The 15,841-nt window shown below is 37.3% G+C and overlaps 2 protein-coding genes across 4 annotated transcripts; both read left to right on the top strand.

The window, feature by feature from the left end:
- Positions 1 to 5,500: 5,500 nt before the first annotated feature.
- hsd17b1 (hydroxysteroid (17-beta) dehydrogenase 1) lies at positions 5,501 to 9,583 on the top strand. Its single transcript, XM_004071297.5, has 6 exons — positions 5,501 to 5,913; positions 6,062 to 6,223; positions 6,301 to 6,480; positions 6,551 to 6,644; positions 6,747 to 6,930; positions 7,542 to 9,583. The coding sequence occupies exons 1-6, from the start codon at positions 5,817 to 5,819 to the stop codon at positions 7,698 to 7,700; spliced, it is 876 nt and encodes a 291-aa protein (XP_004071345.1). The 5' UTR covers positions 5,501 to 5,816; the 3' UTR covers positions 7,701 to 9,583.
- A 374-nt stretch (positions 9,584 to 9,957) lies between these two features.
- si:ch73-141c7.1 (coenzyme Q-binding protein COQ10 homolog, mitochondrial) lies at positions 9,958 to 12,860 on the top strand. 3 transcript variants are annotated; one of them, XM_078951773.1, is made up of 5 exons: positions 9,958 to 10,220; positions 10,640 to 10,813; positions 10,926 to 11,118; positions 11,248 to 11,349; positions 12,125 to 12,860. In XM_078951773.1, the coding sequence occupies exons 1-5, from the start codon at positions 10,120 to 10,122 to the stop codon at positions 12,290 to 12,292; spliced, it is 738 nt and encodes a 245-aa protein (XP_078807899.1). In that variant the 5' UTR covers positions 9,958 to 10,119; the 3' UTR covers positions 12,293 to 12,860. The 3 variants fall into 3 exon arrangements, with proteins under 3 accessions (XP_078807899.1, XP_020560804.1, XP_020560805.1); XM_020705145.3 differs by having other exon boundaries at positions 9,965 to 10,220; positions 10,667 to 10,813; XM_020705146.3 differs by having other exon boundaries at positions 9,978 to 10,220; positions 10,670 to 10,813.
- The last annotated feature ends 2,981 nt before the right edge of the window (positions 12,861 to 15,841 follow it).

Raw genomic sequence — 15,841 nt, 5'->3', positions numbered from 1 at the left:
ATTAATTATTACTGTTCTTTAGTATTCAGCTGTTTTTTTTACTCATTAATAATGTCATATAACTGTATTGCTCATTTATACTCACATTGTAGTTTTACTTTTTTTTAATGCTGAAAAACACTTCTAATTGTCATTTATATTTATGTTGTAGTTGTTGTTTTTCACTTTGTTTTTTGCAAGACAGATTTGACACGTGAAAAAATACAGCCCATCGACTAACTTTGGTCCCTGTCAAATAATCTGAAAAATAAATGGAATACACAAACCAAGAATCAAACGAAAAACAGAAAAGCAGTTAGGAGCTCAATTCAGCTGAGACTGAGAGAAACTACAGCAGGACTTAGAACAAAAGAAGGAACTTAATTAGCTTCTGCGGTTAGTTTTGTTCCTGTAAAACAAGTTGCTATGATAGTTATTAATTCTTATTTCTAACTTAACATAGCATTTGCAAAAACAAGCCAGCAGATGGGAATACCAGAGGCGGCAAAGTAAACAGAGGAGTAGGAATGTCACAAATGAAGATGGACAACATTGTTTTTCTACTCAGTAATGGGAAAGTAGTATCTGTTGAGGCAGGGATTTCTACTGAACGGTGTGAGTGTGGTAGAATCTGAACTCATAACAATAGCAGAAAAAAAGGGTTCAGGAAATCTGATCTATTGTTCATGACAGTTTGAGACCACAAGAATTCTTGCGATGACAGATATGTACCAGGTTTGCATGCCTCAGGTGTGTAAAACTCCCCCCACAGGCACTGAAACTTGAGGAATGCAATCAACAACAGTGCTTTGGATTTGTTCTTCAAAAATTCTACAGCCGCTCCTATTCCCCGAAGCTTCCTACCAACTGACGTTTTGAAGCATGGAAGCACCTTTGAGCTTCTATTTGAATAAAATGTCTCATCTTAAACATGCAAATCCCTTTTTTGCAGAGCGACATGCACCCGAGAGTTATGGGGAAGTGTGTTTGCTGCGTGCATGAAGCATCCGAGAAGCAGAGGCAAGGACATCTGCAAGTGCAAAATGCAAATGGGAAGGTTAACAGCTGAAAAGCAGCACGGTGTGCTTATATTGAGTCTTCAGAAGGAAAGGCTGTTCGGCTAATGAACATGCTCGAAAACACAATTCATGTTAAGTCTGCACACCCAGCGACAGTGTTTTCATAAGCAAAGAGTGTCCAGGTAACAGGGTGAGGTTCAAGTTCAGTCTGCGGTAAGAGTACTTCAGTCACCCTCCATGTCATTGTAGCTGAGGACTTTTTAAAGGTGTTGACTAAACATGGAAGTGGCTAAGTCACTTTTCAGAATTGAATATCTTTTCTTCAGTCCACTGATAAATGCTTGAAATTTACCATCTGCTGCACTAGAAACCAAAAATAATAACATTGAAACGTGTATCTCACAACTTTTCACGCATTTATAAATACCTGAGAACTGTTTAACTAGAACCTTCCTTAAGTTATTAACACATCTTCACATCTCAAGACTTTCAACTATTTTTTGTCTTTCACTTTCTCTGCCAGACTAGAAAGATGAGCCCGCATTTTCCAACGATCGTATCTGCATTTGGAATTTTCAAATTTCATTGTGTTATGTAAGAAGCTGGATCGTGTCACAGAACAAGTTTTCTATTCTGGGCTGCCGCAGACCTTACGGCATTTCTTATTTCAATAAAAATGATCGAAAGATAAACACTTCCTACAATAGAACGGCTGTGAAAGATATGCAAAAAATACTCTGCTGCCCTAAATACAAGACAGGCTTCAATATGAGGTAAAAGAGAGTGAACAAGATGTACTCAACAACAAAAAAATGTCTCTACCAGCTGATTTAGAACAGAGAAGCCATTTCCCATGACACAATCCCAACCATTTCCTGAGGGGCTTTGTTATGCAAGCAAGTCTTGTGGACCACAACAGGTCAAATAATGCCTCTTTAGGGTTACAGCTGATGAAGAGCATCACGTCTACAAGGGTTCTAAAGTTATTATTTTTGTTAAACTATGGATATATACACTAACTGAAATATCATGTCCAGAAATAACAGGACGTAAGTGAACAATGGCTCTATCTGGAATAAATTTCCTTCTCAAAACAGGTTAAAAAATATAGAAATCAAGATGTTTTTTCCCAATGCTTTGCAAATATATAGGACAATTTGTCTTGGTGAGGTATCCTAAAATCAATTGTGACATATTGGCCTTATAAGACAAAAATTAGTCTTGAAAATGTAAAAACGTACGTTTAGGTTAATTACTGAGGTAATTGAAAACATTATGTCTGAAAATAAATTGTTTTGCTAAAAAAAATTAGGTACACACTTTTTCCACACACACAAAAAGCGATTTTAAAAGCTACAACAGTCCAACTATTCCTATCTGTAGACCATAATTGTTTTAATGACACATTTTTAGGATAAATGTGTCTTAAAGATTAAGTGGAAAAAGGTCAAATACAATTTTCAAGTTTCTCTAAATCAAGCACATCAGGTTCGAAAAGTGACAACTCACCATTCACAAATACAACTATAACTTACAATGTAGAGGAAAAATAAAACAGAAGTTACACGAGAGGTAATGCTTAAGACAATATGTGTGTTCGAGATTAAGTGACTCAACAAGAGATTTAAGATTTTTTGTCTTAAAACGAGCATGTCCAAAGTCCGGCTCTTGGGTCAACACTCAAATTTCCACTGGCCAACAGTTCCTGTCATTAAATCAATCCTATGAAGCCCCAGTACTTTCTAAGAACTCTGTGTAGGATTTCTTGATAGTGTTTGGCTAAATTCCGTCATAGAGCGTCGTAAACCTGTCGCACAATCCTTCTAGCTCAATTCTAAGATTGTAAATGAAATAAAAAAAGATTTGTTTGATCAAACCACAATGTTTTGTATTTCTAAATAAGATAACTACTTGTGTTACTTTCCTGTTCACACGATTTACATTTAGAAGTTAATTTGTTATGATTAGTATTTAATGAATTTGTGTTTTTTTCAGGATGTCTTTACAGCAATGTGCTTCATCAGCAAATAACCGATTCCTATTTCTCCCACAAATATAATTGAAGTCAGATTCTGTTTTCAAAAAGAAAAATCCACTGCTATAGATATGAGTTTAATAAAGCTTTGCTCTGTAGATCAAATCCACTCACACTTTAACACATCCCCAATGTGTTTTAGCCATGATGATTTTACCAGGACAGTGTAACAACTTGAGAAACATTTCTCAAAGACTCCTTCTACCCCTTTATTAAATAAACTATCATTATGGTAGCTGGAGCTGAATAATTCATCAAACATCCCTTCAAATTTGGCGCTTTGTAAGGAAAAATACATCTGAAATTCACAGAAATGGGAATACGTAGGATCTCTCTGTCCTCCGTGTCCTGATGGGTTTTCCAGACCTGGAGAGATTCTTTCTATTTTTACCACTTCCTTTTTAAAATATTTCAGTGTTATGTGCAACTGCAACACACATGGGCACATTGTTGGAGAGGAAGGTCACACACGGAAAAGTACAGTAACTTCTCTGAGTTATAATGTTTTCAATACTATCAGCCTGCCGTCATTTGACATTTTGAACACACCAGCATGAGTGTGTCATTCCAGATAAGATCACAAATGGTATATCTTTTTTGAGAGGGAAAAAAACAACATTTTCCAGGTTGTCCTTCAGAGGAAAAAGTAATCTAATGTTCCTCATACCAGGATGACACGAAAGATCTAGCAAGAATGCTAGGAATTTAACCTTTCTTTCATTGTCAGATGATTAAAAATAACTTTGCTTAGTCTTAAAAGGCCAAGAAGTGTTTCTAGTAAGGTGATCCACTCAAACTGAACTATGTTACAAAAAAGAGACGCTCAATCCGTGTTCGTTAACAGGTAGTGTGACTTCTGAGTTTCACCACATTCGCCGCAGCAGATTTTCACAGTTTCATTTGTACTCAGTGCTCTCACACTGTGCATCCTGTCTGCTTCTGCAAAACCATGTACCATTCAGCGTCATGACGGCACAACAGTTGCATCATGTCCTCATTGTAAATCGCTTTTCTTGAGCCCTCCAGGGTGAGCACATGAATGGACTAAAATCAGAAATAAATGTCACTTTTCCTTAAACAAAACAGACCAAAATAAAGTTTGACTTACATAATCTTTACCTGAGTGCTGCACCCGCTGCCTCCATTAAGTGCATCAGACTGTACAAGTTGTACACACACATGATATTTGTGTTCCTCAAAGGCTCATTTATTCTTGTCATGTGGACCAGTTTGACCAAAGAGGCATTCTGAATTCTTTTCCAGACCTCTACACACTTAGTGGACCTCTTAGTAATAACTGGGCCACAAGGAGAGCATGGGTCACATGTGGAGCAAAGCTTCCCAAATAAATTACACACTGGACCTCAGACGTCCTCACACATGCTGGAATAGTTTAGAACTGCTGAAGCAACTGAAGCCTGTAGGGTTAGAACTTTTCAAAAGTTAGGATTCTAACACAAAAATGTATTTAAACCTGTGCAAACCTTTGCACCATTCAGCTCAGACTTTGCTGTCATGAAGGTCAACCAGTTCACCAGCTTCAACAATGAATGTAGTTTACATTTTTTTACAAAGGGTCAAGGCTTGTTGTTATCTGTGCTGCAGACCCTGGGACCCCAGCCAAGCCGATGCCATCTGAAGAAGAGGAACGCAACAAAATGGCAGGAAATTCTTTACAGTTTTGTCCCAGTAGCAGAAGAAAACAGTAACATTTAACAATGGGCAGCCAGTTGAAGAGGTTTATAAATAAATACGATTTTCTGAAAGAAAAAGGAAGAAAAAGAAACTGTTGTTGCAAACCTTATGTGATGTAAAGTCCTTTTACATCATAAAAATAATTAATCAAAATGATATTTGACAGCACCCGGAAGGGTTTTCATACAATATCAGCGAAGCTGCTTTTGATTTTAACCAATGTGGGAGCTTTTTTTGCAAAAATTGGCTCCAACACAAAGACCACTTTTATAATCCATGTGACGTTTTATTCTACATCACATTGAATTTTCTTGATCCAACATACCATATGACATTTTTATTCAGCCAAAAGTGTCTGAAGTGTCCTAATTTCAGAAAAGTTTATCTCAACATTTCATCTGTAACAAACAAAACAATTTTTATGTTGATGCTAAAAACTTAATAATCCTTATTTGTGATGTGCTTTTAGTATAATAAATCCTAATTAATAAAACAAAATACTTTTCTTGAAGGTTGGTGAATTGCTGAAGACATTTTTTTTTTTTTTTTTTTAGAAGCTATGATATACACTTTTTCTATGCTCTTTCAGATCCTAGAGGGTTTGATTCCCCAATTTTTTGACAATGAGACCCTCCAAAGGCAGGATCTCTGGTCTGCAGTGTGTAAATCGGTTCTGATCTTCTGCTGCCCTCTGGTGCTCAAATAGGTAAACTACACTTCACATGGAGTCGGAAATTCAAACACATTTGGACTAAGAAAAACAGCTAAAGTTACAGTCTGCATGATGTACGTCTACACTACCAGTTATTTCTGCTGCAAGAAATGTTATCAAGCTTCTAGCAGGAATGGAAATGTTTCCAAAATGTCTTGGAGAAATGCAAAACAAACCAGAGAAACAGACATGAGAAAAAAACCCTGAAGGTCTCCAGGTGGCCGATAACGGGCAGATGTTTAGGATTGGTGGTATTATGATGACCGGAGAAGCTTTTTCACATGCATCCCTTCTTGTTTTCTGGATCACTTTGAGGTGCCCTGGTTTTCTCCCACTTCACCTTTCTGAATAGAGGAACATTTTTGAAGGAATTTCAATGGAGAAGAAAGTAGTGCTGATCACAGGCTGCTCCTCCGGGATTGGACTCAGCCTAGCTGTCCGGTTGGCCTCAGATCCTACCAAAACCTTCAAAGGTAATGGACATGTATTTGTCTTTTTTTTATTTTCACTAAATTGGATTACATGTCGGCTGAATCAACTGAAATTGAATTTTCTGCTCATAAACCATCTTTGAATTCTTCCTCAGAGAATCCTAAAACAAATTTCTGCCTTCTGTTTCAGTCTATGCAACAATGAGGAACCTGGGCAAGAAGGAGCGTCTTTTAGAGTGCGTGAAAGGGCTCCACAGGGACACTTTGGAAATACTCCAAATGGATGTAACAGATCAACAGTCCATCCTGGACGCAAAAGAAAGGGTTGTGGAGAAAAGAGTGGACATTCTGGGTAAGCCCTCACGGGTTCAAACGGCTTCATTTGAGATGATTATTTATGACTTAACAGGTCGATTCCCCCTCTTTCAGTGTGTAACGCAGGTTTGGGTTTGATGGGGCCGCTGGAGGTACAGTCTTTGAACTCAATGAGGCATATTCTTGAGGTCAACCTCCTGGGCACCATTCAGACCATTCAGGCCTTCTTGGCTGGAATGAAAGCACAGGAACAAGGTCATATTTTGGTCACTGGAAGCACCGGAGGACTCCATGGTAAAATTAAATCTTTTTATAACATTTCTGTGATGATTTTCTAAATTTGTCAACGCGATTGCTCCTGCAGGGCTTCCTTTCAATGAACTGTACTGTGCGAGCAAATTTGCCATCGAAGGAGCATGTGAGAGTTTGGCGATCCTCCTTCAACATTTTAACATCAAGTGAGTATTTTTATCATCATCTTTACTTCTGCTTAGCTGAATACACTGAATTGTTTTGATGTTTAAACAGCATAAACCAATGATCTAACGTTCTCCTTGTAGTATGAGTCTCATTGAGTGTGGTCCAGTCAACACAGACTTCCTGGTTAACCTGCAGAAGGCGGAGCTTGAAGACATGTCTGTTGAACAGGTTGATGGCAAAACACTCAGCCTCTACGAAAAATACCTGCACCACTGCAACTCTGTTTTCCAAAACGCAGCACAGGACACTGAAGACATCGTAAAGGTATGTGGTGTCCCACAGCCTCACTAGTCAACTTTGACTCAGAATTTGCTGCTCTGCAGATTCTGATAAATTTACACTTATCTAAATTCTAGTGGAAATGCTTCTGTTTTTGTGAACAAGTCACCCTGTGATATATGGTATTGTCTATTTTTGCCGGAAAAGCTTCAATCTATAAGTAAACAAATATATCAGATATGTTCTCACCCTAAATAGCAGGAGGCAAAATTTCATCAGCGAATCTCAAAATATTATTGTGGTTTAAAAATTGTCGTCAAATGCATTATTTTTGATTTGGGGCGGAGTTTAAAAATGTATAAATGGAGGGTCAGAAGACTTTGAAAGGGTGGCAAAACACCAGAGTGAAAGGCCTTTACAAATAGAAGGATCAAAAACATGGACAGTTTTACTATTTCTATTTCATTTAAAAATATTGTTATTTTCTTGTTTTTGCAACACTTTAAAAAGATTGTATTGATGATTTCTTAATTTTTGTTGATAATGTTACTAATATTGACTCTGCCCCTCCTGTGATTAAGTCAACATATACATGCTTGAATTCAGTACACGTCTATTCATATATCTGTGCGTTTTCTCTTGTTTTTGTCCCACAGGTGTTTCTAACAGCCATCCAGTCGCCCAGCCCTGCATTCAGATACTTCACCAACAGTGTGGTGGAGCCACCTCTGACCAAACTGAAGGCCGCACAACCAGATGGAGTGCAATACATCAAGGCTATGAGCGAAATCGTTTTCTCTGGCGAGGAGCAGTAACTCAGAAAAGGCTTTGTTTTCAACTACAACTTCATAGGTTTAGATGCATCTGCTTTCAGCTTCCTTGTAAGTGATGACACGGCTTTAAAGTAGCTGTTTGATCAATGCTCCTGCTAAAGTTTGCATCCCTTCACCTGGTAACTGTGCCGTGTGATTGATTCTCATTGTGTTCCTAAAGTGGAAACATTCTAGAAGAAATGTTAAGCCTTTTTGCTTCAGTAGATGAACGATTCCTAGTTTTTTCCATTGCAGTTACAGAAAAGTTAGTTCCTGTCCAAAGCGATCTTCCTGTTTAGTTTATTCTTTTTTTTTTTTTGAGGGGGTAAGGGTTGCATACTAAAAAAAAGATGCAAACATAAAATATTTGAAATGAACTAAATTTAAATAAAATACAATGAAATGTTCTGATTAAATAACAAAAAATCTTAGGTGCCATATTTATAAGATTTCATACCAAATGCAATTTTATCTTTGTTATATTACTTTTTTTTTTAAATATTACCACAAAAAAGTAACTTTTTATATATCTAATTATATTTTCTTACTTTTTTTTCATAATCCAATTTAAGTACGGTAATCAAACTGAATCTTAATATGGTTAAAAATGTCTATCAACTATAAACACCTTAAATAAAATGCAAAGCATAAGTAAGGTGATCCTGTTTGTGATTGATGTCATCATTTAATGCAGTGAAACTGGTGAAAGTCCTGTGACTGCAATCAACACTAACAAACATAAAAAACAAGGAATCAGATATGTGATTAAAGATAACAGAAACAGAGGATGACCTGTGGATTTTATGAATGCAATCCAGAAAGGGTACAAATCAAATAAAATGTAAGGGCTAGCTGAACTGCAGGAGATTACGAGGATAATATCAATTTATTGAATCCAATCTTTGGAATCCATGTATAAAGTTCAGGGATCAAAGACTGGATGACAGAGGAGGCAGCTGGAAAGCATCCATGCTCCATGTAATAGTTGGCTCCGTCTGGGACTCAGTGTGCTCTCTTTAGCCTCAGGCAGGTTAAGCCGACTCTACTATTACGTGTCACACCCCTGACCTGCCTTTAACAGGACTGAGGCATTTAAATTTACCTCTGATCAGGTGTCCTGATTCTGGGAAGGTTTGAATCCCACGGTGATTCTACATAACACCATGTGGGAAATGGAAAAAGCTGCTTTCTATTGCAAAGTTGAAATAAATTAACAAAGGATCAGAACACTGGGTTTGTTTTTCTATATTCTACTAATTTTTCCAGTATCAGTGTGAAGGTTCATGTGGTGCAACTCCTGTGTTTCCAGAGTTATGCAACATTGCAATCTGGTTGTGGAAAATTCTTTAAATAAAAGTAGCCACATTTCTAAAAATCAGTCTTATTTAAGAAGATTGCAACTTAAACTCTTAAAAGATTTGCAAATTTGACCCCTATGATGATCATGTCTGACCCAGAACTGCCTTTTGTCGCTGACAAACTGTGGTAAAAGCGTCTTTATGTGTCATAGATGCTTAGGTGACCAAAAAATTCTTGGAATTTGTTTGTAAATAGAAAAACAAATGGTTTAACCCTCAGAAGTTTCTGAACTTCTCAGTAAGTTTGCAAATCACTTACGCTGTTTATATTGAAGACGGATTGACAACGACCCCTCCAATGGCCTTGTTTTCATTCAGAATTGAAAGTGGAGGTTTCAAAAGGTTTTTAGCTTTGAGATTTTTGCTTGAAAGAAAACATATATAGGTGTACATAGGTGTGATAACCCTTCAAATAAATCCTTTACCTGATACTTTTAAACTATTTTCACATTCATTTGACCTTGCATGTGCTTTGTTTATCCATAAATGTTTAATCTTTTGTTATAAAATATAAAACCTTTCTCAATCTTACTTTCTGTGATTTTGTTCCAGGAAAAATTACATCATTTATCACTCAGAATTGAGTTTTTGGACATTTTCAGGTTCATTGTGGAATTACTGTTTAAAAAAAAAAGATTGTTGTCAGCTACTAAAAATACTGATATGAAGCATAGTCACAAAACAGAGAACTGTAAAGTAGGGTGAAAGAGCCCTAAAAATGCTACAAACAAATTAAAACACTTTAAAGTCAAAACAATTAGGAAAGTAAACTTAAAATGTGTGGTTTAATGGCAAGTCTAACGATTCTTTATAGGTAATTATATTTAAACTATTTAAGAGACTGAAATGTCTGTTTTTGTTGTGAAGAAAAGAAGGACCATCGCCCCGCCCCATAGATCATCTGATTGGCCGGAATCCCGGCCGTGTTTGGTGACGTCAGAGGATCTCCTTATAAGGCAAGCGGAGCAGGTCTGGCAGGGTCATAATAAGGCAAGCTGCTGCCGCTCTGGGAGAAACTGAGCAACCTCAGAGGGAAATTTGGTTTATTGTGTCGAGAATTCTTCATGGCGTCCAGAAAAACGTCCCTTTTTGTTAAAGCGCTGCTGGATCTAAATGAAGTCCACTTCTACACGGCTGCCAGAGGGATCAGAGGAGCCCAGCTCAGGTGAGTCCCACCAAAGATGGGTGGAGCGCCAAAAAAGACTCTTTCCCACCTGTTGGGGGTTAGATTTTAAATAAACATGTCTCGTTGTATTTTAACTGTATATTTCTTGCTTAGACTTTTTGTTGTAGCTGCTTTATTGAAGAGCTGCCTTTCATAGGAGAGTGATGTAACACAGAATATTGAGTGTCCCATGACATTAACATCCTAGGGGGGTGCAATCCATTTCAATTTTCCACAGAACAGTGACGTGAATGAACGCCCTTGACTCTAAATTCAGATCATTTCTCTTGACTTAGACCAAAAATGCATAGACTTTAATAGTCCAGGTGTTGCCAAAATTACAATTTTAGTGTACCTAATAATGAAAAAAAACTTCTTAACTTAAATAAATTAAATTGTCATTATTTATTTTTCTTTAGATGCTTACAAGAATCTTTTCCCCTCAGCAGACATCTAAGTTCCTTGATTGCCAGGAGAAGCAGTCTCCAGCTCTGCCCTGTCAGCCCCCTGAACACACCCAGTCGCAGCTTCATCAACCTGGCCGCAGCCATCAGCCCCCGCAGGGTGGAATACACAGAGTCTCGGACACTGGAGTGAGTCTCACGTCTGAATCTTCAAAATGCCTCCAAAAAAAAGGATTTGAAGTTTAAAACGGTACAATGAAAACATTAATTAAATTATTTTTTTTTGCATCTCTACATCCAGGTATACTCCGGAGCAGATGTACAATGTAGTTGCCAATGTGGAAAAGTACCAATATTTTGTTCCTTGGTGTAAAAAGTCCCGGGTGATTAAAGGACGTAACGGCAACGTCCAGGCAGAACTTGAAATAGGATTTCCCCCCATTACGGAGAGATACACTTCTGATGTAACCTTTGATCCAAATCGCCAAGTTAGAGTAAGTAAAAAAAAAAACTCTAAACACCTTTGGGGTTTTTTTTTTGCAAACAATACAATTTTTATTTATTTATAAAAATAACAAGGGATTATAAAAATCCTTCAACCCAGTTTTGTTTTTTTGAAACAGGCTATTTGCACTGAGGGGTCCCTGTTCAACCATCTAGAAACAATATGGAGATTTTCCCCCGGAGCCAAAGACCAGCCAAACTCCTGCCTAGTGGACTTTTTGGTAAGATTTTACTTTAATTTATTGGTATTAAAACATGCATTTGGATGTTATTGCAGTAAAAACTAAAAATATTGACTTGTTTCTCATCAGTTAATATCGAGCTGTTCAACATCAGTATTGAAATGCATTCTTGAAAATCGGATGATATGCATGAATTGCCAAAAAAGAAAAGTGGCCATGACCTAAAATCTATTTAAATTAGGACATTTTCTTGTCCTTAAATCTGGCCTGCAAGTTGTAAACTCATGTTTTGCTTGTAAAATGACTAATTTTTAGCAAAACATTTTTTTTCTTAAAATTAGCAAGCAAGTTTATTAATCTTACACTTGCTTTTGTTGGTGTCTAAGATCAAGACTATACGATTTTTACAACTATTTTTAAGATGAATAATCATAGGTAGATTGATAAAGTTTGCAGTGTCTTTGCAGATCAGTTTGCAAAGCTAATGAGAGCTCATCAGCGATCCGGATGTTTTGACTTCCATCTTGTTACGCTCTAAATGTAGCTGTGATTAGCATGCTGCTGTTCCCATTTGAGACTTTAAATAGCAACACGAACAGGTAACACTAAGGAGAAGCTGACAGAGCCCTGACCTCTACCTCAAGGCTTGAGCTAATTACCTCCAGGAACTGGTTGAGTTTCATTAGAATAGCTTTTGTAAGGCCAATGGTTACCACTTTTAAAATTCAAAGAAAGTCCTGTATCAATTCTAAAAACAGACCAGAAAATCAAGATTGTCTCACTATTTTCTCTCCTGCTTTCATGTCTTTTGCAGGTGTCCTTTGAGTTCAAGTCTCTTTTGCACTCTCAGCTGGCCAGTATGTTCCTTGATGAAGTGGTGAAACAAATGGTCGGTGCCTTTGAGTCGCGGGCAGCAGCACTTTACAGGAACCACACCAGTGCAATAATAAGAAGGCAGCCGGCTATAAGCAACTCCCTCTGACCTCTTTTGAAATGACACATTCATTGAGACTTTATGCTTCCAGCCTGCTGACACTGGATCTTCTCTTTGCACACTTTTGTCAAGTAACCATGTTGATAATGTTTTAAACTTTATTTATAAACCAGAAGTTTTTTGTTTTTTTAAAGCAGTTCTGTATATTTTTATTTATTTTATGTAATGAAATGTTTTCAACTTGTCATGGCAAATTTGGTGTGAAAATGTTCAAGTTCTTTCATGTCTTTGCTGGATTGTCCACCAAGGATGTGTTAAACAACTATCAAGGAAAAGTTAAAGTGTGATTTATTGGATTTGTTTATCTTCAAGTGCGTATAGTCATTGCTGAGTTTATAGGTAAGCATACCACAAAATGCTTGGACTTACGGGAATATTGCGTAAATGACCTGTGACCTCAGGGCACTGTTGACCTCTCCCTCCCACATATTTATTCTGACAACAGCAGGGACTTCTATAGAGATGGCTCTTGGTTTAACTAGACTCAATTTATTCCAATTATTGCATTGTAATAATTTTTTTGATTTAACTATTGTCTCACTAAATTTGACCTAAATATGGAGATTCTGTGTGCATATATGCTCCTGACCTCTTGACTATATCGTACTTAAAATATTTCAATGGATCTGGTTAAATGAAGGTTAATAATCATAAACTTCTCACTAAAAGGCAACTTGGTGTAGATGAATGCATCATGAGTGAGATCAACACACATGTAGGTCAGAAAAAAAAATGCCCGTTACGTCAGAAGGAAAGGAAGATCTCATGATGAGGAAACCTTCTGCTGCTGAGCTTTGACCTGACAACAACCTGCTTCAACACTGACCTACAAGCTAAATGAAGACCTTTGGATTTTTTTTCTTTCATCCGTCACTCTTTCTGCTCTGTTCTTGTCATGGTGGAATTGGGTGAAACTGGACTCGTCAGATCAGATGACTTGGTTCTCCACTGTTTGCTCCTTCCATGCTTTACTGAGCAAACAGACACCTTGTTAGTTTGCTCATAGATTTGTTTTCACTACAAAGAAGTTTATCTTGGGCCAAACTGTTTTTCCAAAGCTTGTTTAAGTTTTTTTCACCTAAAAGGCTGAAAGAGTACGTACTTACTTTCGCAATCAAGGTCAACACACTATAAAGGTGAGGGTTATTATTCCTCACATATCAGGAAGTCTTCAAAAGTGTTTTTGCTCTTTTTTTTTTTTTCTCTCCCCAAAAATAAAATTCAAGCGACTAACTTTACATCATCTAGGTTAGTAACTGTGTTTTTTTAGCTGTTAAATAATTATCCATCCATTTTCTCCAACCCACTGAAACCCATTCAGGGTCACAGCGTTGCTGGAGCCTGTCCAAAAACAGGCCACTTGGAAATCAGTCAACAATTTCAACCCCATTGGCAGATTTTCTTTAAATAAGCAAAGAAAATCAGCTTACAGAAAAAGAATTCTAGTTTTTAAGACACGCTTTCTTAAAACTTTCTCTTGCAAGATAGAACATATTTTTCTTCAAATTTTCTTAAGATTTTGTTTTTTCTGTGTTGACAGGTTGCCAGTCTGTTGCTGGACCACACAATCGCAAATTGGGAACAATGTAGAATCTCAAAATACCAAACAATAAGTAATGGCAGAGTAATTATACTTCATTCAATAGTATTTTTTAATCATAAAACTTTGATGAGCTTCATAAGAACAAAAAAAATATTGCAACAATTTATCTTGAGTGTATTTCGAGAGTCCTCATCAAATATAAACCTCAACAAATTAGTGTCAAAAACAGCAAATTACCTTCCTAAATTGTGTTTTCTAGATTTTTATGATGATTTTCATGGATTTAATGGTGGTTAGTTCTCCGACTACAAACACAATGCTAAATGTTTGATTTTCTTTTATGACTTTTTACACTATTGAAACCATACCAAGGTAGTCCATTTCAAAGGCTTTTTGACTCATTTTTAAGTAGAATTAGCAAATTAACATTTTTTTTCTTAGAAGAAGTTTAATATTCTTACACATCCTATTGTTTGTGTCTAAGATCAAGACTATACAATTTTTACAACTATTTTTAAGATGAATAATCATAGGTAGATTGATAAAGTTTGCAGTGTCTTTGCAGATCAGTTTGCAAAGCTGAGGAGAGTTCATAAGCGATCCGGAAGTTTTGACTTCTGTCTTGTTACTCTCTAAATGTAGCTGTGATTAGCAAGCTGCTGTTCCCATTTGAGACTTTAAATAGCAACACAGACAGGTAACACTAAGGAGAAGATGACAGAGCTCTGACCTCTACCTCAAAGTTTGAGCCAATTACCTTCAGGAACTGGTTGAGTTTCACTAGAATAGCTTTTGTAAGGTCAATGGTTACCACTTTTAAAATCCAAAGAAAGTCCTGTATCAATTCTAAAAACACACCTTCCAATAATAAAAAAGCTTCATAGTTTAGGTTGAAGATAAAATCAAGATTGTGTCACTATTTTCTCTCCTGCTTTCATGTCTTTTGCAGGTGTCCTTTGAGTTCAAGTCTCTTTTGTACTCTCAGCTGGCCAGTAGTACCCAGTTATTTTATCTGACCTATTTTGAAATGACACATTCATTGATGTGATTTATTCAATTTGATGTTCTTTCATGGCTTTTTACACTTGAAACCATACCAAGGTGGTTAAATTCTCTTCCCATACTGGGAAAACACTAATCTGATCTTCAACCTCTTGAGTATTTTACAGCAATTTAGATCAAAAGTGGGTAGGTCCTGGAAGTGTAATTTCTAGTTTTGCACGTCACATGGCATAAAAGGCGAGTGAATTCTCAACATAATCAAATACACAAGACGGCAGAAATGGAGAAGATAATCCTGGTTCTGCTGTTGGGCTGCTGCTTCTGTGTTGCTGAAAACAATGACAAAGGTGGTCAAAAGTCTGGATCAACAAGCTCAAGCGACATCTGTTTCTTCACAACCATTGCTCAAACTGACGGTGCGCTGCGGGAGAAAGTCACAACTTTTGGAGACCAGGCTCCAAAACTCTTACAGAGAAGTGCTGGAGCCCCGGAGCCTCATTGGAGGTAAACATGTGCTATTAAATTAAATGCCACTGTGGATTCTAACTCTTGATGTTATTTGGTCGTTCCAGGTACTCCACGGGTAGCTTTCTCTGCTGCTCTCAGGGATTCTGGCTCTGGAGACATTGGACCTTCTACCACTTCTACTCCACTACATCAATTGTCCGTATTTGTGCAGGAATCTTCACCTCAACAGTCAACGGGGTGTACTTCTTCAGATTCTCCATGTTTAATAACGTCAGTCCCACTCCCAACTCTGTTGCTATTCTTTAAAAGAATGATCAGCTGTTGACGTCTGTCTGGGACACCAGCGGAACTGACAGCCATGACATGGGAAGCAACGCTGTAGTCATCCCACTGAAGGTGGGAGACAACGTCTATGTGGAACTGCAGGCAGGCAGGCAGGCTCGTCTTTGATGACGGGATGAATTATAACACCTTCAGTGGCTTTCTGCTCTTCCCTATGTAATTAGAATTTTACACTTTGAATT

The sequence above is a fragment of the Oryzias latipes genome, chromosome 8 (genome assembly GCF_053564925.1).
Source record: "Oryzias latipes strain Hd-rR chromosome 8, Olatipes_Hd-rR_3.1".
Lineage (NCBI taxonomy): Eukaryota > Metazoa > Chordata > Actinopteri > Beloniformes > Adrianichthyidae > Oryzias > Oryzias latipes.
This window is presented reverse-complemented; position numbering and strand designations above follow the sequence as displayed.